The sequence below is a fragment of the Schistosoma haematobium genome, chromosome 6, assembly GCF_000699445.3.
Source record: "Schistosoma haematobium chromosome 6, whole genome shotgun sequence".
NCBI classification, from domain to species: Eukaryota; Metazoa; Platyhelminthes; class Trematoda; order Strigeidida; family Schistosomatidae; genus Schistosoma; species Schistosoma haematobium.
Genome location: NC_067201.1, coordinates 13961302 through 13984841, shown reverse-complemented (window position 1 = coordinate 13984841; position 23540 = coordinate 13961302). Strand labels below are relative to the sequence as shown.

At 34.4% G+C, this 23540-nt stretch overlaps 1 protein-coding gene across 3 annotated transcripts in view; it reads left to right on the top strand.

The window, feature by feature from the left end:
• The window catches only part of MS3_00008572 (uncharacterized protein), a 31745-nt gene extending 8917 nt beyond the window's left edge, over positions 1–22828 (top strand). Inside the window, exons 5-8 of one of the 3 annotated variants that reach the window (XM_051216908.1) lie at positions 3693–3848; positions 7890–8277; positions 11429–13104; positions 21148–22828. In XM_051216908.1, the coding sequence (XP_051065538.1) occupies positions 11761–13104; positions 21148–21357 (1554 nt within the window). In that variant the 5' untranslated portion in view covers positions 3693–3848; positions 7890–8277; positions 11429–11760 and the 3' untranslated portion in view covers positions 21358–22828. Of the gene's footprint in view, positions 1–3692; positions 3849–7534; positions 7596–7889; positions 13105–20422 lie in introns of all 3 variants that reach the window. The other 2 variants (XM_035731603.2, XM_051216907.1) reach the window with 2 other exon arrangements.
• The last annotated feature ends 712 nt before the right edge of the window (positions 22829–23540 follow it).

Genomic DNA, 23540 nt, shown 5'->3' with positions numbered 1-23540 from the left:
AGGGCACTGATCACATGCGGATTGCTTGGCTTGAGTATCATTACACAGTAAAACATCATCCGCATAAATCGATAAATTATGTATATATTGAAGTAGACTTTCATTAATTTCAGTACGTCTCCATTGTGCGCAATATTTGATTTCATGGAAGGTAGAGAATGCTTGCAATTTTGGTAATATCACTAAATTTGCCCTATTTCACTCAATGTTGTCTCAAGCTAAAAAGTTTACATCTTCTAGCACCAATCAAACCAGCAGCCAATGATTTTATGGACTAATGTCATTCTCTTGATTTACCTACTCTTATCTTTTTTCAACTTACTCCTAAGCGTCATTCTACACGTTAGAGTAAGTAGTAGTGGAGGTATACGTAAAAATTGTTCCGTTCATGTTTGTACAAAATTATTTTCGTAGGGTTAGAATTCATTTAAACATTCGAATACCAATGTTCTTATTTGTCCAATGTAAGGTCACTGCAAATAGCTGAACGTATTTACACTCCTAAATTCGTTTTATTTTTTTTTAGAAAAAAATGTAACTGTAGATTATGTGAGGGTTTCACAACTTCCTGTTATATGTCTTTGTAAGGAGCGTATTTCTTCAAAATACGATATAGTTTTGCACAGATAGTCTTCTACGTATTTGGATTCAAGTTCGTTATAAATATCACACTGAGTTTTAATGTTAATATGATGCACTTCTACATTATTTTATTCAGGAAAAAATCTCCCAAAGTATCTGTCACATACTTAGGGGTATAATGTACACATTCTAAGTCAAAACGGTATATATGCAGAAGTTGTAGCGAAAGTAATTTTGTACTCCGATAGTAAATAATGATTTTGAATTACCAATACTAACATTTTAAATTAGAGGTAGTCTAAAAATTAAATCTCAGAAGCCACTCGACTAGTTACGGTTTCTATTTATATAAACACTGAAAATGCACATGTAGATCCTGTGTGTGTTTATTTTAGCAAAATAAATTTCATCGAGTACACAGGTAACTAGAATGAAATAATTTCCCGGGCATTCATTCATATATCGACAACTTCTATTCCAACAATGCATGTTACTTTTGCTGGAAGAGTGAAAATCAAATTTATGGTTTAAAATGGAAAGACAAACAAACATTGTATATATGTGTGTGTACGTGTACTTGGATTTGGGCCCGATAGAGTGGTGAGAGGAAAAAAGAAATTATGGTATGTGTTTAGACAGCGGTTTAACAATCTTTCTAGATTACAGAATCATAATATCACAAACCAAATGCATAGTTTGACTATCCCAGTAATACATAAAAATTTATTGTCTAAGGTCGAAAAAATCTAAAATAATACTGTAATTAATATACACAACTTTCTGACTAGTCGAGAGAACTGGCATAAAACTCAGTCAACTATTTATTTAGTCTGGAACCTGACTTGGACATACAGTGGTATTCAACATCAGATAGCCTGGCGTCAGATAAGGGGGTGATCGTTCAGTCCTGAAAAATATCGTTATGAGTTATCTGCAGGCGTTTATTTGGCAAACGGGTTCGAAGGGAAGAGTTATTAAGAGGTTTATGTACTTCTTTAATATCCCTTTCAATAGAAAATGATAATATAAACCTGACCAATCAATGGAATCGTATAAGGCAGGTTAAGAAATACAGCGACGGTAAGTGTCGGTAAGTATGTCTATGCTTCAGAACTTGAAGATCGAAATTTAGGTGACTGCATCCATTTCCTGATTAAAGAATGGTCTGGATTTTTCAAGTTTACTGTTTCAAAGTCCTACCTAAGTATCAGATAACTCTAAATGCCATTATTTTAAAAACTGTATTAGTTGAATTAGTCCTTCTGTTCTTTCTTATAAGCCCGGACACAATCAGTGATCTCACTCAGTTTCACGAAGCTTCCCCAAACTTCTAATTTCAACTAAATTCTGGCGCCTAATTTAGTTGTAAATTTATACTGTTAATTAATAGGCAAGTGGAAAGTAGATGGAGGTTATTTGAACTCTTTACCAAAGTCCTTCACCTACTTAGGCACCATGGGGCAACTCTCTGAATCTCAACCAGCTTATAGATTGAAAACCATCTCACTATGTGAGTGTATTCTTGACATAGATCACTGTTCATCAATACATTGTTATTTCATAATATTTATATATTCATAGCTGAAATCATGAGTCAATCTAAGCTAGACCACCATTGAAAACCTGGAAGCACTGGACGGCCGTTTCTTCATAGTATGGGACTCCCCAGTAATGCGCATCTACGATCTCGCACGCGGGACTCGAACCCATGACCTTCGGTCTCGCGCGCAAACACTTAACCTCTACACCACTAAGCCGGAACCCTACGGTGTTAATCTCTAATTTCAATTAACCCATGATCTTGCTCAACTCTCCATCCGTTGGATGAGGTAGACATCTGATTGAAATCCACTGGTCACAGCTTTTCTTTATTATTTATCAATTGAGTGTTATCAAAGAAATTCTACTCCAGAAGTATCTATTTTTTTTAAATGTCAGCGAAAAAACAAAACCATTTTCTACTTTAAATTAGTTTATCATCGACTTTGTTTTTCCATCTCACACCACATTGAAAATGAACAAAATTTAGATTAATGACCATCATGACAGTAGAAATAATTGAAATATACATTAGGAAAGTCAACAAAACGACATTCTTATTGAATCAACTTTAATTCATTGTTTCATAATTCATTGTTTAAATAATCGAAATCAGTACATCTTTCTGACTAGGCTGCATCATAATATTTAAGTGGCGATTAAAATTATGTTCAACACGACTTGATTTATTCAGCTATTTTACTCTTTTTACTATTCCTTGTGAGTGGTGGTTGTTAAGCCAGTCAAATAGGAAGTAATCCATCAATACACAAGTCAGTACATGTGTAGAAAAACATTATCTTCCCATCAAAATTGAAGTGTGGACTCATTATTCATGAGATAGTTCTGTTGTATTCGATTTCAAGTTTGTCATTGATAATAAATTATTCACATTTGTAGGTAAAGATAACAAACTGACTGATGAGGTAATGATTCATCTACTGAAGTGGTCCAGACATGTATTGTTACAAATATCCAACAATTGCCTATTTCGACGTGCGATATTCACTGGGGTAGCAATAGGTTGGAATAAAGTTATCTATATAGGCAAATCAAAACATGATATCAGTCAATGAAGTAATTGACTTTTGAGTCAGATCATGTTGGCAGATACAAACTACCTGGTTGAAGATGTATGACATGACTCATATGCATTCAATTCTTGTCTCCCCTCAAATATTAATTTTTAAAAGTACCGTACATATTTTATTCTGCGGATTCATTTCTTTAAAAATCATAATGTTCATGCCTGGTCTATCTAATTAACACTGACATTATTACTACTTGTACTAATACTCTAACATTTGTCTTCACAATCACATCTCGATTTGTTGATGTAATCTGGAAACTGAAACCAATCTAAATATTTACCAGATTCTACCGTTGCTAACTGATTATTCTAACACCACTGAAAACTTGGAAGCACTAGGCGACCTCTTCGTTCTAGCACGGGGCTCCTCAGCAGTGCGTATCTACGATCGGCTATTCATTCAAATTTTTGTATTTCTGTCATTGTTCATATTATTTACAAAAAACACTTATTTTCTATTCTCCATGGTATTTGAATTTAGGTTGGAGCAAATTTTGTTCGGCCAAACTCGGAGCATCATTTAAATGACAATTTGCATGTTCTAATTACTGTTGAAGATTACGAAAATCGTGCTAAAGTTAGACTTGAAAAAGCCAGCGAATATATTAGTATGTTTCTACAGGAAAGTGTAAAAGTAGTAAGTACAATAAATCGCATTTTAGTCTTATTTTTCTTCTTGTGTGAGACATATTTCAGTCTTTATGCATGTGTGTGTGCTCAGAATAAATGCATTTTTATAGCGTGTTGAAACTTGTGACTTCAAATTTCTTAGGTAATGTCAGACAATAATCTTGAATAAAATCTGAATGATAAAGCTGATTATGATATATAATTTTGTAACAATTGTTATTAACTTGAAAATAGAAAAGTAACTAGTGACTGGACATCATCGTGTCAAATAATAATTATTGTTGTCATATCGATCAAAAGATATATACAAAAAAGAGGACTAGTGACTTAATGGTTAAAATACTCGACATTTATCTACAGTGTCACTGATTTGAATTCCGTACCACCAACTCGACGTAGTTTTGTACATTTAGTTTTTCACATAGAATCGGGACTCAAAGCACTTGTTTACTGAGTTACGTTAGATGAATTTAAACTTAAGTGCATTTCTATTTTCTTATAAGCTAGTATTAAGAAATTTGTCTCAGAAAAGAACATGCTTAGTGAATGTAAAATAGGTATTACAACCAGCGTACATGTCATTACTAATATTTATACATCTTTCTATTTCTATGGTCATATTAATGAGATTTAAACTCATTTTAAGTTTTCATTGATTGCCTGATTTTATTACCATAAATTGCTTTCTTCTCTCTCTTGGTAAGCGAAAGTGTTGTTTTCCCCACAATCATTTGTGTACAATGCATTACCACGTGTTGTATTGTCAGCATTAACGTCAAAATGATCTATTTTCGTGAATATATATTGTCATTTTTATTACTTTTCAAACTACCTATATGGTTCTGTATTTATTTATTTATTCATTTCTATTTTTCAATCTCGTGATATAATAACACATACATGCAGATGATAGTTACTACTTACTATCACTACTACTACTACTACTACTACTACTACTACTACTACTAATACTACTAATAATAATAATAATAATAATAATAATAATAATAATAATAACGATGATAGTGATAGTAATTAGTTTTAACTGTGTACACAGTATACCTTAATTTAAAGTGATTTATTCTACTCTTTAGAATAGTTATGCCGTTGTTTGTATCCAAACTGCCACTATTCATCTTGTCATTTCCATTTCACTTGTTTCACTCAGTGATAATAATGTTGAATATCTAGTGATGAGAATTTATCAGTTACGTTCATAGTAAGGTTGAGAAACTTGCAAATAAATATGTAGATAAATGAATAGAGAAGTAGGTAGGCAGTTATAATTTGCTTCACAGATTGGTCTTAATTAGAGAGAGCTATTGGAAACTAGGAAGCATTGTACAACCGTTTTACGTTAGTGTGAAGGACTCATCAACTGCGCGTATTCACGACCTTCACCACAGAGTATCGAATGCGAGGCCTTCAGGCCTCAGGATGAGCATTTAGGCTTTACACCATTAGGCCGGAACTTCATAGTTTATATGTCTAAATAACTTCAGTCAATCCGTGTTATTGTGCGACCATCTTAATACCATTCGTGGATAAATGCTCAACATGCGGTATGATCATAGTTTCTCACTAGTGTTGTAACAAGATGAAAAGTTTATTAAAACACATGAACATTAGTACAAGCAGGCACCAAATGTGTGTGTGCTACACTTCATTTGATTTGTGTGAGGGTTGGAATACTGCCCGGACGCCCAAACCGAAGCAGATGGTTTCTTAGAGGATCACACCTCAAGCATTTAGCCTAGAGATTTAATTCATAAGACAGTGGGGCAACGTTGAGAGATGCAATCCCATGGTAGCCGGTGACCATCGATTGGTTCATACACCATTCGTTCCCTCAGAATCCTGGAGCTCTTGTGCACCAGTGGTTTGGAATCAGGACTTTCCAATCCCTCTATATGGATCCTCCATATCTACTAACCCAGTTGAAGCACCAGACATTCGCTTTTCGTCCTCTCAATTTCGTAAACAATACCCCTACTACGAGAAGACAGTTAGCAGGACATCCCTAGAAGTGGCTGTATACGCGTAGCCATGTGAGAGCATTTCAAGAGGGAGAGCTGACTCTCTCCTCCCTTTACCGTACCATGGCATTTAGAAGCACGAATTCGTGGGGCATTTGGAACTTTTGGAACCATCTTTTGAATTATTATTGTTTATATTTTTGTTGTATGGTTTGTTGTATGGTAAACATGTAATTATTAGTTAGGTAGATCTACATTTGCTATGTGCGAAGAATTACATGATATGTTAGGATAGAAATCTCTCTAATTGATTGATTTATAATTCGTTGGTTTTTCATCATAATTTAAGTACTGTTGTCATTCGACCGAATTATTTATACATAGTTTTTCGTTGTGGATTATTGATTTTATATGTAGGGCTGTCATCTAAAATACTTATGTATTCAAGCTGTTTTATGTAAAGAACAATAGCCTTCTAGGTACTGATGGCAATACTATGTTCTGCCAGATATTTAGTTTTATGATGAAGCTAATATTATCATGTCATTGAGGAATCCTAGTTAGTGAAAACCTTTAGAGGAAATAATCTTGTAAATTAGTTTTACTAAAGACATTCAGTCACAATGACTACAAATTGCATTATATGTATGAAGTATTGTTCAAAATAACTGAACTTTTTATCTGTAAAACGTTCTTTCAAAAAAAAAAGATTCATCTATTTTCGACTTTTTAAATCAGTTTCTCATTATCAGAAACGATGTGTGTTTGTTTTAGAAGGTGATTTTTCCTGGGCATCAATTTATTTCCCTCAGGTTGTTTGACTTCCTTTATACCACTCCGCATAACTACCACCTATTTGATTGCACAGGTTTTACTAGGTTGATTAAAAGGTGTTATCGAAAAACAATCTATAAATGGATAACATTTGTATACCTATCTAATATCCAATGAGGATTACTAACAATATGATTTGTTTAAGAGTTAATTTTGAACAAACATCAGACCTTATCGATTTACTCTGCTAACACAATTAGCATTTAGAAATGTAAGCAAGGATTTCATGTTTTTTTCCATTCATACGAAATCGTTTGCACTTCATATGATAGCCAAATAGACTATTTATTTGTCGACGATCAATAGCTAACATTGCAGTTCAAACTTCGCTCTTAAACCTAAAAGCTGATTGATTTGATAGTATACTTCTCCCTTAATGTATATCGTAATGGTTTTTTACAGTAGAGATAAATTGTTTTAAGTGAAATACAATCTTTATCGTTGTTAAACACATTATACACGACCTATGGTATTTATTATTTTAATACCAAATCATTCGAAGAAGCAAAATAGTTTAGGATTTAATCCATAAATTAGAGTTTTCGGAGTTTGTTCATGAACGATTTAAACCCGTTTTGTCTTTACACAGTTAAAATCACGAGTCGATCTATGCTTGACCACTGTTAAAGACCTGAAAGCACTGGACAGCCATTTCGACCTAGTATGAGACTCAGCAGTACACGTCTATGATTCCGCACTCGACACTTAAACCCCAGGATCTTCAGTCATCGTGATCAGAATTGGAAGTATTCCAATGTACCTTATATTTTCATAGGTACTATCTATCATGTGTATATGTACATATATCTTCTCATGTCTTGTGTAATAACTTTCCTTGTTCTCTCTCCCTCTGTCTCCACACACTCATACACACAAAAAACAGTCGGATAAGGAAGACAAAGTGAAAATGATGCAATTAATGGAATTGTCCATCCTTCGTAAAGGTATAGTAGATGATCCATTGACTTTTATGTTAACAGCTTGCTGTTATTATTGTTGTAGTCTAATCACAGCACACTGCCAACGATAATAAATAGTCTCATAACACTAATCGAACGGTATTAATGCATTAAAAATAGGTATTTTATAAATAACACTAACCAATTTTGTGTAAATATAACCCATACATTAATTCGTTTTGTTTGTTTACCTCGTTCTGTGTGATCGAACAGATTTTCTTTAATTGTAAACTAATCTCGTGTGTATGTGTGTGTTTCTTTAACATTTTTATTTCGAAGGAAAGTTTTTTCAGCTTCCGGTTACAATGATGAAGGATGTAATCTGTTGTGCAATTCGATGATTTTTTGGCGGAGTTTTGTTTTCTGAACTGGATGGTTTAATCATGAAGCCTTCATTGTTCTTCTGAGCAACATTATCAGTATAAAGTTCAGGTAGAAGTGAACTACTTTAATTGGCAGCTTGTGCTGTTGACTTTGGTTTTGATTGGTTATTACTGATCTGATGCTTCTGCTGATGTTCTTTGGAAGAACAATAAAAGCGTGGTGATGAAAGAACTAACTGTGAGAACTAAACTTCCATCAAAGTCATCCAGTGAAATACAGATCTTCACCATCTGAATTTGACAAGTGAACTGGTGATGTACTCTTAACACATCAACTTCTCTGAGTAATTCATTTACTGAAGAATCTTTCATTTTACCTTTTTTACCTTGTACTTGCTGGATGAATAAAATCTGAACTGTTCAAGAGTGGTTCACATGTTATGATGTACAGTTAGGCCACTAAGTTCTAGGTTCGAGTCGCGCCGAATATATTTCTGCTTGGGCAACGTTTTAGTAACACTAACTTCTGAACTTGAAGTGTGGGTCAATGCCAAGTAATGATACACCCGATATAATTGACTATAAATAGCATGATAATTCATCATGTTATATATGAACGCACATTTCAATAAATTTTACTAGTTGTGTTAGTAAAGGGTTGTTGAGAATGTCGAATTCGATTAAAAATCACTAGCCACCATTAAAAACCTGGAAACACTGGACGACCGTTTCGTCCTAACATGGACTCCTCCACAATGCGCATCCGCGACCACGCACATGGGACTTTCAGTCGCACAGACGAACACTTAATCTCTAGACAATTGGGTCGGTATCCATTAGTGTTAATTTATAATTCTAACAACCTACGATATTTCATGACCATCTTCCATTGTGTTCGGTGCTTATCTACCTCACACCTGACACAGTTGAAATCCACTGATCGCGACTTCTCACTGGAACTCTAGAAATTTCCTCTCAAAACTAGTCACTGGGCCAAAGGTCGTCATTGTAAACTTTTTATTCTTCTGTTTGTACTGTCATGTTTTCTCGTTGTTGTTTTTTTCAATTAAATAGTATTTATACTTTATTCTGTCTATTCAGTTAAACGGTTTTCTAAACTTTTGTACGTGAGAAAAGCCTGATAGAATTACTTTGCTGAGTTTATATTCGAGTAGTTTTTTTCTTTCAAATATTCAACTTAACGAAAAAGTTCCATTTTTCAAGTAGTGTGTATCAGTATTCTTTTTATTAATATGTGTAACTAAATGACCGTCATGTGATTGGTTTTATCATTATCATCTTAAGACTGTCTATATTTTCTGATTTGGTATAGTGTGTTCTAATAATTTTTCGAAAGAAACAAACATTGGAAAGCAGCTCGAATAAACTATTCAGTTCAGAAAGTCTAGCATCGTTAACTTCGTCCTGCTGAGCAGTTGTAGCATCTTCATTATTTTATACATTCACACCAATTGTTATTAACCGATGTGATAATCTTTATAGGTTTTATATAGTTTAACTGAATCTTTCTTCATTTTATACATTAAAATTGGACAGTAGAGACTTAGCTTACTGGATGATAAGTGATAATACATGATTAATATATATATATGAATGTGGACCTTTTTCATTCATTTAAAAAACTATCCATGTGGAATAATTGATTGTTTTTGTAAATGGATATTCGGTCTTGTTTTGGTTTGACCACTCCTCTAGGTTTCTTATTAATTTAATTTAATAGCCTAATGATGGGTAAATTATGCACATTTAGCTAAAAAAATTCTTTACCTCAGACAAAGGTTAACTGTTTAGCAATAATACCCCTATTAAAAAGTTTTTATTAATAACTTTTTAGGCCTATTTAAAAAAATATTTCTAAATATAGAAAGTTATTAGTTGAGGTTTTATGTTTCCTTGTGCGGTTACTTGTGTCTACTTAACTAACTCATTGTCGTGTTACTGTTTTAATTGTGTGGTTGATTGAACTTTCATCCCACCGTCGTGTGATATATATATCCCAAGTTGTTTACATTGATATTCGACCTTTATCAGAGAGATCTTCCTATTGTAATTGGTCGGTGATGTGATGGGATTAACAAGTGAATTGTTTTTTAGAGAGCCAATGAATCTTCATTGCACCAGCCTTTCGTGTTCCTGTTTATGTCGTTGGAATTACCGTGGTTCTTGTTTCGAATTGTGAGCAGTAGGATCAAGGAATTAGAGTGGTTTCCAACTGTCGAGTATAAGCAATATGACTGCGGATCCAACATAGTCTGTACGCCAGATAAAATATTTGGTTAAAGTTGTAGGCATCATTCAGTGTGACTAATTAGAGCTTTTCATTAACGTGTGTTATAATTGCGTCATTGAGAAAAAAAAAATTTGTTTTAAGGTAACCTCTAAACATTGTAATTTAGTGCTGTCTATTTATTAAGATAAAATTCGTACTGCGGTGGTTTTAATTTAACCTTCACATCTATTCCAATATTAATTAATAAAAATTCATAGTTTAAATCACGAACTATTTTAAGCTAGTGTACATGTCGGGTGTAAAATAGTTGTACATTATTGGATGTTGGCTCAGTAGTCTAAAGGTTAAGGGTTGCGCACGAAACAAATGGTCCTAAGTCCGATTCTCAGACCCAGGATCGTGGGTGCGCACTCGTCAGGATTTCCATACTAAGTCGAAACGGCCGTCGGGTGCTGTTTCCAAATAAAGGTTTGTAACTTTTCGTTGGTGATATCCACAACTGAGATTGATTATCAGTCTCAGTAGATATATGTGTGCACCTTGAGCGGATTACCTATATATTATTTGATCTCACAAGTTTTAGTTAACTTTGTGTTTAAATATCAATGAAATGCAAGTTTCGCGTGTCGTCGTATTTGAGAGTCATCAACTGAAGGTGCCTAGATCTCGGTGTTGGTGTTGAGACTGATCATTTACAGTCCTGAGTATCAACAAAAGGAAACTACAAACGCTTACTGATATCTCCACACCCTTTGAGCACTTTAGAAGCTGTCCTTGGATCCAGTAGCTTAGTGAATAACACGTGTATTTGAAAGAAAATGTGGCGAGTTCGAGCTTCAATACCAACGTTAGAATGCGGGTCCATAAGTCTAATGAGTCCAAAATGGGATGGAACGAGTATCAGGAATTCCACTGCTAAGTACATACCAAGTATACTAAAAGTATTTTATACTTTTCGATAAACAAAGTATTTGGAACCGACGCAAAAAGAATCATACAAAACTTCAGTAAATCGTTTTTTGGTTGATATAGAATTCTAGAATTTAATGACTAGTTGGTATTATGACCTCATGATTTTAACTGTTGTAACAAATTTGACAGTTTACGGAAAATAATTAAAAGTATTGTTTTTGCTTACGTAACTCTTCATCTGTTGTGTTATGCTCTTGGTAATACTGACAATTTTTCTGTATTGTACACGGTTTTATCTGCTTTTTTTCTTTCTACTGAATCTCGTTCCACAGCTTGGCCAATAAATTTCACCAAATTATCGAAATTTAATTTCCAATCAAAAAGAAATACACTTTTTGATAAATCAATCACTATAGGTCATACCAGTGGATACATATCTGGACCGTATACATCACCAGCTTTACAACATGGTCAACATTTTCTACCTTTTCCAAATCCACACCTTCAAGATCATCCTCAAGAAAGTCATCAACAACGGCAACAACAACAGTCTGTTGATATTCCTACTGGTCAGTCACGTTATGATCCCGGTGGATTTTCACAATATCATTATCAAAATAATTTTGTATTTCCATCGCCCGGTTCATGTGATCTTGATGCTACAATGTATTTACATAATGACTCTGGTCGACGTGGTTTTACAGGATATTTCGGATCGAATTGTCAACATATACAAAAGCAAACACTATCGACCACACCAAGTATACCTATGGCACCCTTAGCCGTCAGTTATTGGTCATGCACATATCCTAGTTTACCATCTCCAGATTATCCTTTTCAACACTCAGAAATGAATCGTAACCCTACTACTGTCAACACAAACAGTCGACAACCATGTCATATTCATGAACATTGTCCTTCGGACAATGTAATATCTCATAGTTTTATAAATAGTTTACCACAATCAAATTATACAACACCGTTGATGATTCATTCACCGCGACAACAATGTCCTCAGAGTAATCAATATTTACCATTCCATGGAAAACAACTTGTTACATCGAATAAGTTGACAAGTCAAGTGCGTATTAACTGTGTTAGTAACTCTCATAACACTAATCAAACGCGTCGCCGTCATCATCATCAAAATGGTAGCACTTATAGTGGTGGGTCGGTTGAAGAGTTTCATAAAAGGTTACAAAAGCATTCATCAGGCGATGAAAGTGTTCTTCACCATCATAAATCAGAAGAATTTATTCACAATAGTGTAATTATTGATGGTAACAAAAATAATATTAATGATAATAATAATAATAATGATAGTAATAATAATCATTCACTTTCTATCGGTGCGTTAAAACGAAACCCTACCAATGGAATAAAGAAATTTCATTCTGATAAGTGTAAAACTATAATTACTACTAGTAGTAGTAGTAACACTCACAATACTACTGCTTCTACTAATCATATAGGTCATCATCAACAGCGATTCAATGGTCAAGCAAGTACCAATGAAAATGTTGTCATTACCTCTCGTAGCAGTCATAATTCGATTCATGCTCTTAACCCTACTGATATTGCTAAAGTAAATAATGATAATAATATCCGTAAAAGTACTAAGAATTGTTTAAATGAACAGGAACAACAGTACCAACACGAGTATTATGATGGTTATACAACTGGGATGGAAAAAGTTAACAGTATGCCTCGTAATGAGTATAAAAAGAACAGTTTCAAGTCTAGGACTAATCATACTAATACCACTACCAATACTAATACTTGTATTAGTCATAATAATGCTATCATTACATCAACTATTAACTCTGTTACAAGTAGAATTAAAACAATCAATCAAGATAAAAAGTATTTTATTAAAAATACTGAGGTTAATATAATAAAAAGTACTCCGTCTAACAGAAAATTATCTGATTCAAGCTTAAAACCTATTGGATTAGTTACAGATGAAACAGAGTGGCCAAGACTTGGGACTAGTGTGAATTCACTTCAAGTAAGTTAATATTACTAAGATAAATTTTACTGTTTTGCTTTTGTTATTTTGTATGTACATTGAACAATTTTAGTTAGTTTTAATACTTATAAAATCTGATATAAATGGTAATTAAAAATCGAATAACATTGTGGTGAAATCATGGATATATATATATATATATATATATATATATATATATATATATGAACATCCGAACTAGAGCAGTTAGTCTTCTTAAGAGGTCGGTCCCCGGCCCTTTCACTTTGAGATATAATACAAAAGGTAGTGGGGCAATATCAAGCGATACCGTTCCATGATAGCCGATGATCAGGATGAATTCATACTCCATTCGCTTCCCCAAGATCCTGCAGTCCATGTACACCATCGGTTTAGAATCAGGACTTCCTGAAGCTCTAGCTTTGTATAACCGCGACTAATGTTCATACACATCGGAGGCAAATTATTTGTTGCCAACACCATTGGTTGATCATCGCGTTGTATGATAAATGGGCTGAAATTGGAAATGTGTAAGTCAGTCATTTGCAACGCAAAACCCTGTACATATGTGCATCGGTTTAAGCTACCACTCGATTTTCTAATAATTAAGAACTCCTTGTAAGACCTCGAGCCAAATAGTCCTATCTATATCGAGGTCTTTATTATTTCGAATGGATCCTTAATTGAGACCATTTTATTACCAAGGCCATATAATGTGATAATCTCGAATACATACTGGCTCTAAATTCGCCTATGTATAGAATTTAACTTATAGATTATCAATGGCCTTGGTACATTAGACTTCTGTTTACAACCTTGTAACAGCTTGTATGGATTCGGCTATGAGTATTTTGACCTTATAACCTGACTATCCCAAAAGCTGATTAAGTAATCTTTTGTTGACTCTGATTGTCTGCTTTGACACTTCCTTTTTCGCAAGCCAATAATGAAAAAAGGAAATATTTAGACAAATTTCAGCAAAAGTCTAGTGTAAGCATGGAATCAAAACAACCACGGTAAATTTTCAGATAGTTTATAGCCAATCAAAAAACAGGTTTTGTATGTGGATAGTTTATGGAAAAGAAAATAACAATATTGCAAAGTATGAACAGATTTATATAATTAATAAATCTATTCTCGTCTTCTGCATGTTACTCTGTTTCTAAATAAAAAACAACAAAATTATGAATATAGTTTGTCCGTCTTTTGGAACTTATAAATGCCAAATGAACTTTTACGAGTCTTCACATTGTCCTTAATTATGATTGAGGTTTTAGAGTTAGTTTTCATCAGGCAAGGTTTAAACATTAGGTCCTTTCGAAATGTGCCCGCCCTTTCGTTTCAACGACCCTGAACGGCTTGACTAGAGGCGGTCATTCCGTATTTCAATTGCCGTGGGTTGGTTGGATTGCATGAGTATCAAGTTTTTTCATATATAAGTCATCTTATGCTACATAAAAAAGCACGAAATAAATACCAAAACCATTAATTTAGCGTTCTCTGTTTTGTAGTGTACACTTTGGCTCTGTTGTTGCTTTGTAATTTGATCTTTGATCCCAACAACTGTAGTAAAGCTCAACGAAATGTCAAGTCACAGGTAAATCCTAAGTATTTGTAGTATTTCCTTGGGTTATTATTGTTGCAAGGAATAACTTTTTAATAATTAGTCATGTCTGTTTTTAGTGCTTCATGCTCAAGTGACATTTCAGTCGACCTAACCGATGCCTTTCGAAGTATGATACTGAACAAGCGTTTCGTGTTGTGGGATGATTTTGAAAGCGCCTTAAAAGAGTTCCAAAAAGTATGGAATTATAATTTTATCGCTTCTCAGACTACTTATACTCGTTACATCCACACAGAAAGCAGACTGCTGAAGGATGTCAGGTTCAAATACCTGTTTGTATCGTTTAATTGTACGTTTGGTCATAAACGGAAATCGGAAGGTTTGAAAGTGAGGCAAAAATCGTAAGATCTTTAACTAATATCTTATGTTTAAGGTCTAAATTCCGTAATTGTCAATCTAAATTCCGTGTAAGACTAGAGGAGCAAGGATATGTCATCAAATCCTACAACATGCTCCACAATCATCCATGTAGTAATTCATGGATGGTATGTGATCCATGGACAAGGAGATTATCGTCAGAAGAAAAAGAGAACTTGAAGCCCGTAATACTTCACTGTGAGTCAGCAGATGAAGTTATCGAAAGTATTAAGGAGAGAACTGGTAAGCAAGTAACTGCTGCCGATGTCAAAGGTATGAAAGCTACACTCTCCACTGGTAAGTGTATATAAATATATTTCAGGTTGTTTTACTCGGAACCAGGTAATGGATATGCTTAGACAGAAAGGCGAAGTGAAGGAACATTTAGAAAATGGATATGCCACTAGAATATGTTTCAGTAGTTATAACCAAATACAACTGTACAGGAAATATCCAGAAGTTGTGTGCATTGATTCTACGTATAATACTAATAATAAAAAGTGAATATGTTTATCGTTGTATTTTACTATGTAGATATTCCTTATTCCAGTTAGTGGTGACGGATAATTGCGGTCGAGGTCGAACTGTAATGTTTGCGTGGACTCGAAGGGAAAAGCGTGCCGATGTGATATGGATTTTAGATCAATTCAAAGAGATAATGGGTGACACAATGTTGACTGAAACATTTGTGATGGATTGCGCACGATGTGAAAGCGCGGCTGTCTGTATAACACACGGACATGCAAACATAATTTTGTGCGCCTTTCATGTAATTCGCGCTTTCCGGAAAAAGGTACACCAATGGTTACTTATATAAAATTGCCCTTAGACAAACGACAAAATAATGAAAACGTACTTAACTCGATTGGTAACTGCGGAGACGGTTGGAAGGTAATTTTTGTAATGTGTTTATTCACTAGATTTAATCAATATTACAGAATAATAAATCGGCGGGACAGATTGATAGGTCAGTACCTGTCACGTTTTGGATGGCACGTAAGACAATGTGGGCGCGTGCCTTTTACGGTCATGTTTTAACATTGGGTAACAGCACGAATAATCGTGTTGAATCACTAAATAGGCAAATAAAACGATATGTACGAAAAAGTGATAGTCTGTACAAATGTATGTACAAGGCTTTACAATGGAGTGAATTGACGTCAACTAGAAGAAGTATCGAAGATCAAGTGATAGCCGGAAGATCTTATAAATATAATGCTCCACAGCGTCTTATACCCCTGCTAAACATTTTGACCCCATTCGCAAGATCTAAATTGTTATACGAACTTAAACAAATGCGTTTCGTCTACGTGGAATATGAAGGCGGCGACTGGTTGTTTATGGTTGACCGCGGACAACCTTATGAAGTGGATATAAGCATTTGTCAATGCAATTGTAACACATTTATGATGTGTCGATATCCCTGCCGTCACATGCTATTTGCCTACATTAAAAGACGAAATCTTACAGGTAAGCTATATCAACTATGAAATACTAACTGCATAGCTCATCAACTTCTTAGGTATTGTAGCAGATGGAAGTTACATAATACCCAGAACTTCCAAAATTATACATTAACTGCATTACCACGACGGAGTGAAGTGCATATAAGTATTCAACGAAGCCAAAGAATCCATAAGCATCGCATCATTGAGAAGTATGGTGAACGTTTCGCAACGGAAGTTGAGAAGAAAGTGGACAATTATTACTTAAGAATTCTTAATACCAACTTGTAAACTTGATTTTCTGCTTTAGCAGCAATGATTATTCAATAAACTTTCATAATTTTAATTTCCATCTTATTCCTACTTTCATGGGAATGAATAGCAATGATGTTCATGTGTAACTGTTTGTAATAATTAAGAATGATTAAGAAACCCTACATCCACGTACAGTCTTGCAGATTAGGCACCCACATATCATATTCACCTTCGTCGGATTACGTTTATCATTAAAATCGTATCAGTAGCTAAGTATATTTTAATTTCATGTGATTAGTTCCGCTTATGAATTAAAATGAAACCAGGAGAAATGTTGATTAACAGTGGTATGCATTCATTATAACTAAATATGCATTAGGATTTAACAGTGATGTGGGAAACAGTTGACATACTTGACTATGAATAATTGAAATGAAGTAGGTTATCAATAATGACTACTTCATTTCAATTATTCATAGTCAAGTATGTCAACTGTTTCCACATCACTGTTAAATCCTAATGCATATTTAGTTATAATGAATGCATACCACTGTTAATCAACATTTCTCCTGGTTTCATTTCAATTCATAAGCGGAACTAATCACATGAAATTAAAATATACTTAGCTACTGATACGATTTTAATGATAAACGTAATCCGACGAAGGTGAATATGATATGTGGGTGCCTAATCTGCAAGACTGTACGTGGATGTAGGGTTTCTTAATCATTCTTAATTATTACAAACAGTTACACATGAACATCATTGCTATTCATTCCCATGAAAGTAGGAATAAGATGGAAATTAAAATTATGAAAGTTTATTGAATAATCATTGCTGCTAAAGCAGAAAATCAAGTTTACAAGTTGGTATTAAGAATTCTTAAGTAATAATTGTCCACTTTCTTCTCAACTTCCGTTGCGAAACGTTCACCATACTTCTCAATGATGCGATGCTTATGGATTCTTTGGCTTCGTTGAATACTTATATGCACTTCACTCCGTCGTGGTAATGCAGTTAATGTATAATTTTGGAAGTTCTGGGTATTATGTAACTTCCATCTGCTACAATACCTAAGAAGTTGATGAGCTATGCAGTTAGTATTTCATAGTTGATATAGCTTACCTGTAAGATTTCGTCTTTTAATGTAGGCAAATAGCATGTGACGGCAGGGATATCGACACATCATAAATGTGTTACAATTGCATTGACAAATGCTTATATCCACTTCATAAGGTTGTCCGCGGTCAACCATAAACAACCAGTCGCCGCCTTCATATTCCACGTAGACGAAACGCATTTGTTTAAGTTCGTATAACAATTTAGATCTTGCGAATGGGGTCAAAATGTTTAGCAGGGGTATAAGACGCTGTGGAGCATTATATTTATAAGATCTTCCGGCTATCACTTGATCTTCGATACTTCTTCTAGTTGACGTCAATTCACTCCATTGTAAAGCCTTGTACATACATTTGTACAGACTATCACTTTTTCGTACATATCGTTTTATTTGCCTATTTAGTGATTCAACACGATTATTCGTGCTGTTACCCAATGTTAAAACATGACCGTAAAAGGCACGCGCCCACATTGTCTTACGTGCCATCCAAAACGTGACAGGTACTGACCTATCAATCTGTCCCGCCGATTTATTATTCTGTAATATTGATTAAATCTAGTGAATAAACACATTACAAAAATTACCTTCCAACCGTCTCCGCAGTTACCAATCGAGTTAAGTACGTTTTCATTATTTTGTCGTTTGTCTAAGGGCAATTTTATATAAGTAACCATTGGTGTACCTTTTTCCGGAAAGCGCGAATTACATGAAAGGCGCACAAAATTATGTTTGCATGTCCGTGTGTTATACAGACAGCCGCGCTTTCACATCGTGCGCAATCCATCACAAATGTTTCAGTCAACATTGTGTCACCCATTATCTCTTTGAATTGATCTAAAATCCATATCACATCGGCACGCTTTTCCCTCGAGTCCACGCAAACATTACAGTTCGACCTCGACCGCAATTATCCGTCACCACTAACTGGAATAAGGAATATCTACATAGTAAAATACAACGATAAACATATTCACTTTTATTATTAGTATTATACGTAGAATCAATGCACACAACTTCTGGATATTTCCTGTACAGTTGTATTTGGTTATAACTACTGAAACATATTCTAGTGGCATATCCATTTTCTAAATGTTCCTTCACTTCGCCTTTCTGTCTAAGCATATCCATTACCTGGTTCCGAGTAAAACAACCTGAAATATATTTATATACACTTACCAGTGGAGAGTGTAGCTTTCATACCTTTGACATCGGCAGCAGTTACTTGCTTACCAGTTCTCTCCTTAATACTTTCGATAACTTCATCTGCTGACTCACAGTGAAGTATTACGGGCTTCAAGTTCTCTTTTCTTCTGACGATAATCTCCTTGTCCATGGATCACATACCATCCATGAATTACTACATGGATGATTGTGGAGCATGTTGTAGGATTTGATGACATATCCTTGCTCCTCTAGTCTTACACGGAATTTAGATTGACAATTACGGAATTTAGACCTTAAACATAAGATATTAGTTAAAGATCTTACGATTTTTGCCTCACTTTCAAACCTTCCGATTTCCGTTTATGACCAAACGTACAATTAAACGATACAAACAGGTATTTGAACCTGACATCCTTCAGCAGTCTGCTTTCTGTGTGGATGTAACGAGTATAAGTAGTCTGAGAAGCGATAAAATTATAATTCCATACTTTTTGGAACTCTTTTAAGGCGCTTTCAAAATCATCCCACAACACGAAACGCTTGTTCAGTATCATACTTCGAAAGGCATCGGTTAGGTCGACTGAAATGTCACTTGAGCATGAAGCACTAAAAACAGACATGACTAATTATTAAAAAGTTATTCCTTGCAACAATAATAACCCAAGGAAATACTACAAATACTTAGGATTTACCTGTGACTTGACATTTCGTTGAGCTTTACTACAGTTGTTGGGATCAAAGATCAAATTACAAAGCAACAACAGAGCCAAAGTGTACACTACAAAACAGAGAACGCTAAATTAATGGTTTTGGTATTTATTTCGTGCTTTTTTATGTAGCATAAGATGACTTATATATGAAAAAACTTGATACTCATGCAATCCAACCAACCCACGGCAATTGAAATACGGAATGACCGCCTCTAGTCAAGCCGTTCAGGGTCGTTGAAACGAAAGGGCGGGCACATTTCGAAAGGACCTAACGTTTAAACCTTGCCTTTTCATCATGAATTGACATCAGCTAAGGTGTAAAAATGCTATGTAAGGTTGATGAATTTTTTTAAAAATCGAAGTAGCGCTGTCTGATTAGTTTGCTGATAAAATCTAGTACCAACAATTTACGTTTCGTCTCAGTGTCAGGATTTTATGATAGTGCCAATTTGCCTGTCATACACAATCTGAAGATGAAGAATCAAGGATTCAATACATTTAACATTTTCATCTTTGCCTGCTGATGTCAAAATATAGTTTTTTTTAGTATTATGGAAAGGTATTTGTATTTCTAGTTATACATGTTAGTTGAATTTCGTCCATGAACATAGAAGTCGCACTCTCGATTTTCACTGGTTTGTTTCTATACTATACTTTTACCCAGATTTCTGTATTTGAAAAGTCTCCTTGTCTCAACCAAACTACTCATTAAAGTTATTCTCATTGAAATCACGAACCGATCAATGTTAGACCACTATCGAAAACCTGGAAACTGTGGACGACCGTTTTGTCCTTGTATGGGACTCTTCAAAGTTGCGCATCCATGACCACGTACACAGGAACTATAGCCTGGACTTTGGGGCGAACGCTTAGTCTCTGGACCATTGAGCTGGCATCCAACAATGTTGATGTGTAGCTTCGGTCGCAGCTGACACATTTGAAATTCACTGATCATGGCTTCACATCATAACTCCAACAACTTGCTCTTGAAGCTATTTACTTGTGAGCACATGATGAATGTAAGTGGGAAACGGCCGTTCAGTTTTTCCATGTTTTCACTGGTGGCCTAGCATTGATCTGTTCATTATTTCTATGTAACTCCATTATCCCATACTTACAGTTTCTTGTGTATAAAGATAACACACTGAAGACAGGTATAAACATGTCCAATTTATGATTTAGCATGTAAATAATATACATGTAGATATGTATTTGCATGAATCAACTGTGTATAAGTGTGACAATTTCCAATGATATTCCGTCACGTTATCAATCAGATTTTGATATTATCTTTATCTTTTAACGATAGATAGTGATAACAACCGTTTTATCCGATAATCCATTTCTCAACACACTTTTTTTCTTAACATCTGACCACAATTCCCATAGACATCAACTGTCAATAATTCTCAACGGTCGTCATCTAAATTAAATGTTGTTTTGAATGATGATGTTGGTGATAATAATAATGATGATAATAATGCTCAATCGATAACATTATCACATAATTCCAAGTCTAATTCACTTGATATTGATGATAATAATAAAGTTGAGATAAATCATCAATCATCATTGTCAACATTCAAATCGACCGGGTGAAAAATGTTCCCGTATAATTAATGTTGAAATAAGGTTGAATCTCCATGAAATTCATTGAGAAAACCCATTTTTTTTAAAATATTGTAAAACAGCTTGTTTTCTTATTCATTGTTCAATTTGTTTTATTTTGTTTGTTGAAATTAGGGATTTTTATTCTTTTTAAAAAAAATATTTTTCATGATTCGTTGTTTATTCCATTATTTTGTTGATTTCTATGTTTGCTGCTTTTTACCTTCATTTCGTTTTCTTTTATCTTTTAGTGTTTTCCTTAATGGTTAACCCTTTTTCTTGTTGTTGATTAAAACTGTTATGAAGAAGGAAATAACACTGTTTTGTTCTTGTAAATTATAGTAGATTATGTTTTGAATTGAATATTGTCAGTTAGTCATTGTGATTTGGAATGTTAGGGTCTGGTACAAACTTGCGTTAGCTCAAGTTCACAGACTATATTAATATAAGATATAAACAGAAAAAAATGAATAGCGATGGAGTCACAATGAAATAATAGCAATAATAATGAGAAGTATTGAATATTGAGAATATTGTTTGAGATGTGATAGAGGGAAAGGGAATATATGAGGGGTTATTCGCATTCAAGACCTACTCTATTTTGACCGATCCTGCTCTTTATCGTTCATGATCTCTTACCTCTGATAGCTATTATTGCATTGATTCTTATCAAATAGTCTTTATATACCAACATTACTTAGGACAGTTAATAGCTACTTGGTAGACTGATATCACATCTACGTCTGGTTATCCGTATCCTTCTTCAAAATTCTATATTAGCTAACATCATCTGATGAGCTAGTTAGGCGGCTGTCGAACATACGTGACGCATCTCTCAACCATCTCACTTGACAATGATTCATAACATGAACGAGTTTTTTATATGAATTTTATAATGAATAAGGATTGACATGTATGTTTGTTGGTGTTGGATTGTTCCTGAGCCGTGAAAAGAACTACTTATTAGACGGTTATTTATGTAGAATCTGAGTTTTTGTTTTATTAAATTATAGTTTTCATTATTATTTTTTGCATAAGTACATTCACAGTTTGAAATAATAAACTCACAAGAAAACGTTAGGAGCTCGGTCCACTTGTTACTCAGAGTCGAACTACACCATGAAACAAGAATTACTAAGAAAATTTAGCTATTCCAACCTGTGTGTTCAGTTGAAACCAACCACATCCATATGACCGTAATCCGTCAATTAAATTTGCGAAATTCTTATAAAGCTAACTGATTGGAATTTCAATGTTTAACAATTGTGAGAGCAATTATCAATAAAATTTTAATCTGAGTTTTATATATTTCTATTAGAGCTTGTTAGTCAGATGTGTATTACAAGAAGTATTCATATCGGTAGTATTTCATAATAACTGTTATCTAACCCTGGATAATAAGATTAGTTTATTCATAAATAAATCACATATATACCAATTATTCAAAAACAAAGATTATTTGAGCGAACAGTTACTTTCAATAACTTTATCATTAAGCTCTACATTTATAACTCCATAATTATTGTGATATTTTATTAAGATCAAAATAAGGCATGCATTAATGGATTTGATGATGTTATCTGTTAAGAATTGATGAACGTTTTTCATCTGTTATGACATAAATACTTCAGAATTGTGTTATTTGTTAATAAGGAAGGTCATTTAATAAAGGTCAAAATGATTAGTAGTAAAGTGTCACGTTATAATCAATATAATAGTAATATACTGAATCGTATCAGAAGGGGGTTTTGCGGAGATTATAGTAATTTCAACAGTTGAAGCTAGACCATCATGGAAAACCTAAGCGGCCGTTTCGTCCTATTGTGGCACTTCCCAGGAGTGCGCATCCACGATCCCACTTCGTGAGATTCGAACTCAGGACCTATCAGTCTCACGCCAGGCGCATAACCAACTAGACCACTGAGGCGGCATCCAACGGTGTTAATGTCTAACTCCAATTAATCCACGGAATTGAGCGACACATCCACCGTTGTGATCAGTGAGTTACTACTTCACAACTGACCCGGTTGAACTCACTGGCCACTGCTTCTCACTAGAACTCCAGGATATATCCCTTGAAGCCAGTAGTCTAGTTGGTCAAGCGCCTGGCACGAGACTGGTAGGTCCTGGGTCCGAATCCCGCGAGACGGGGGCGTGGATGCGCACTGCTGAGG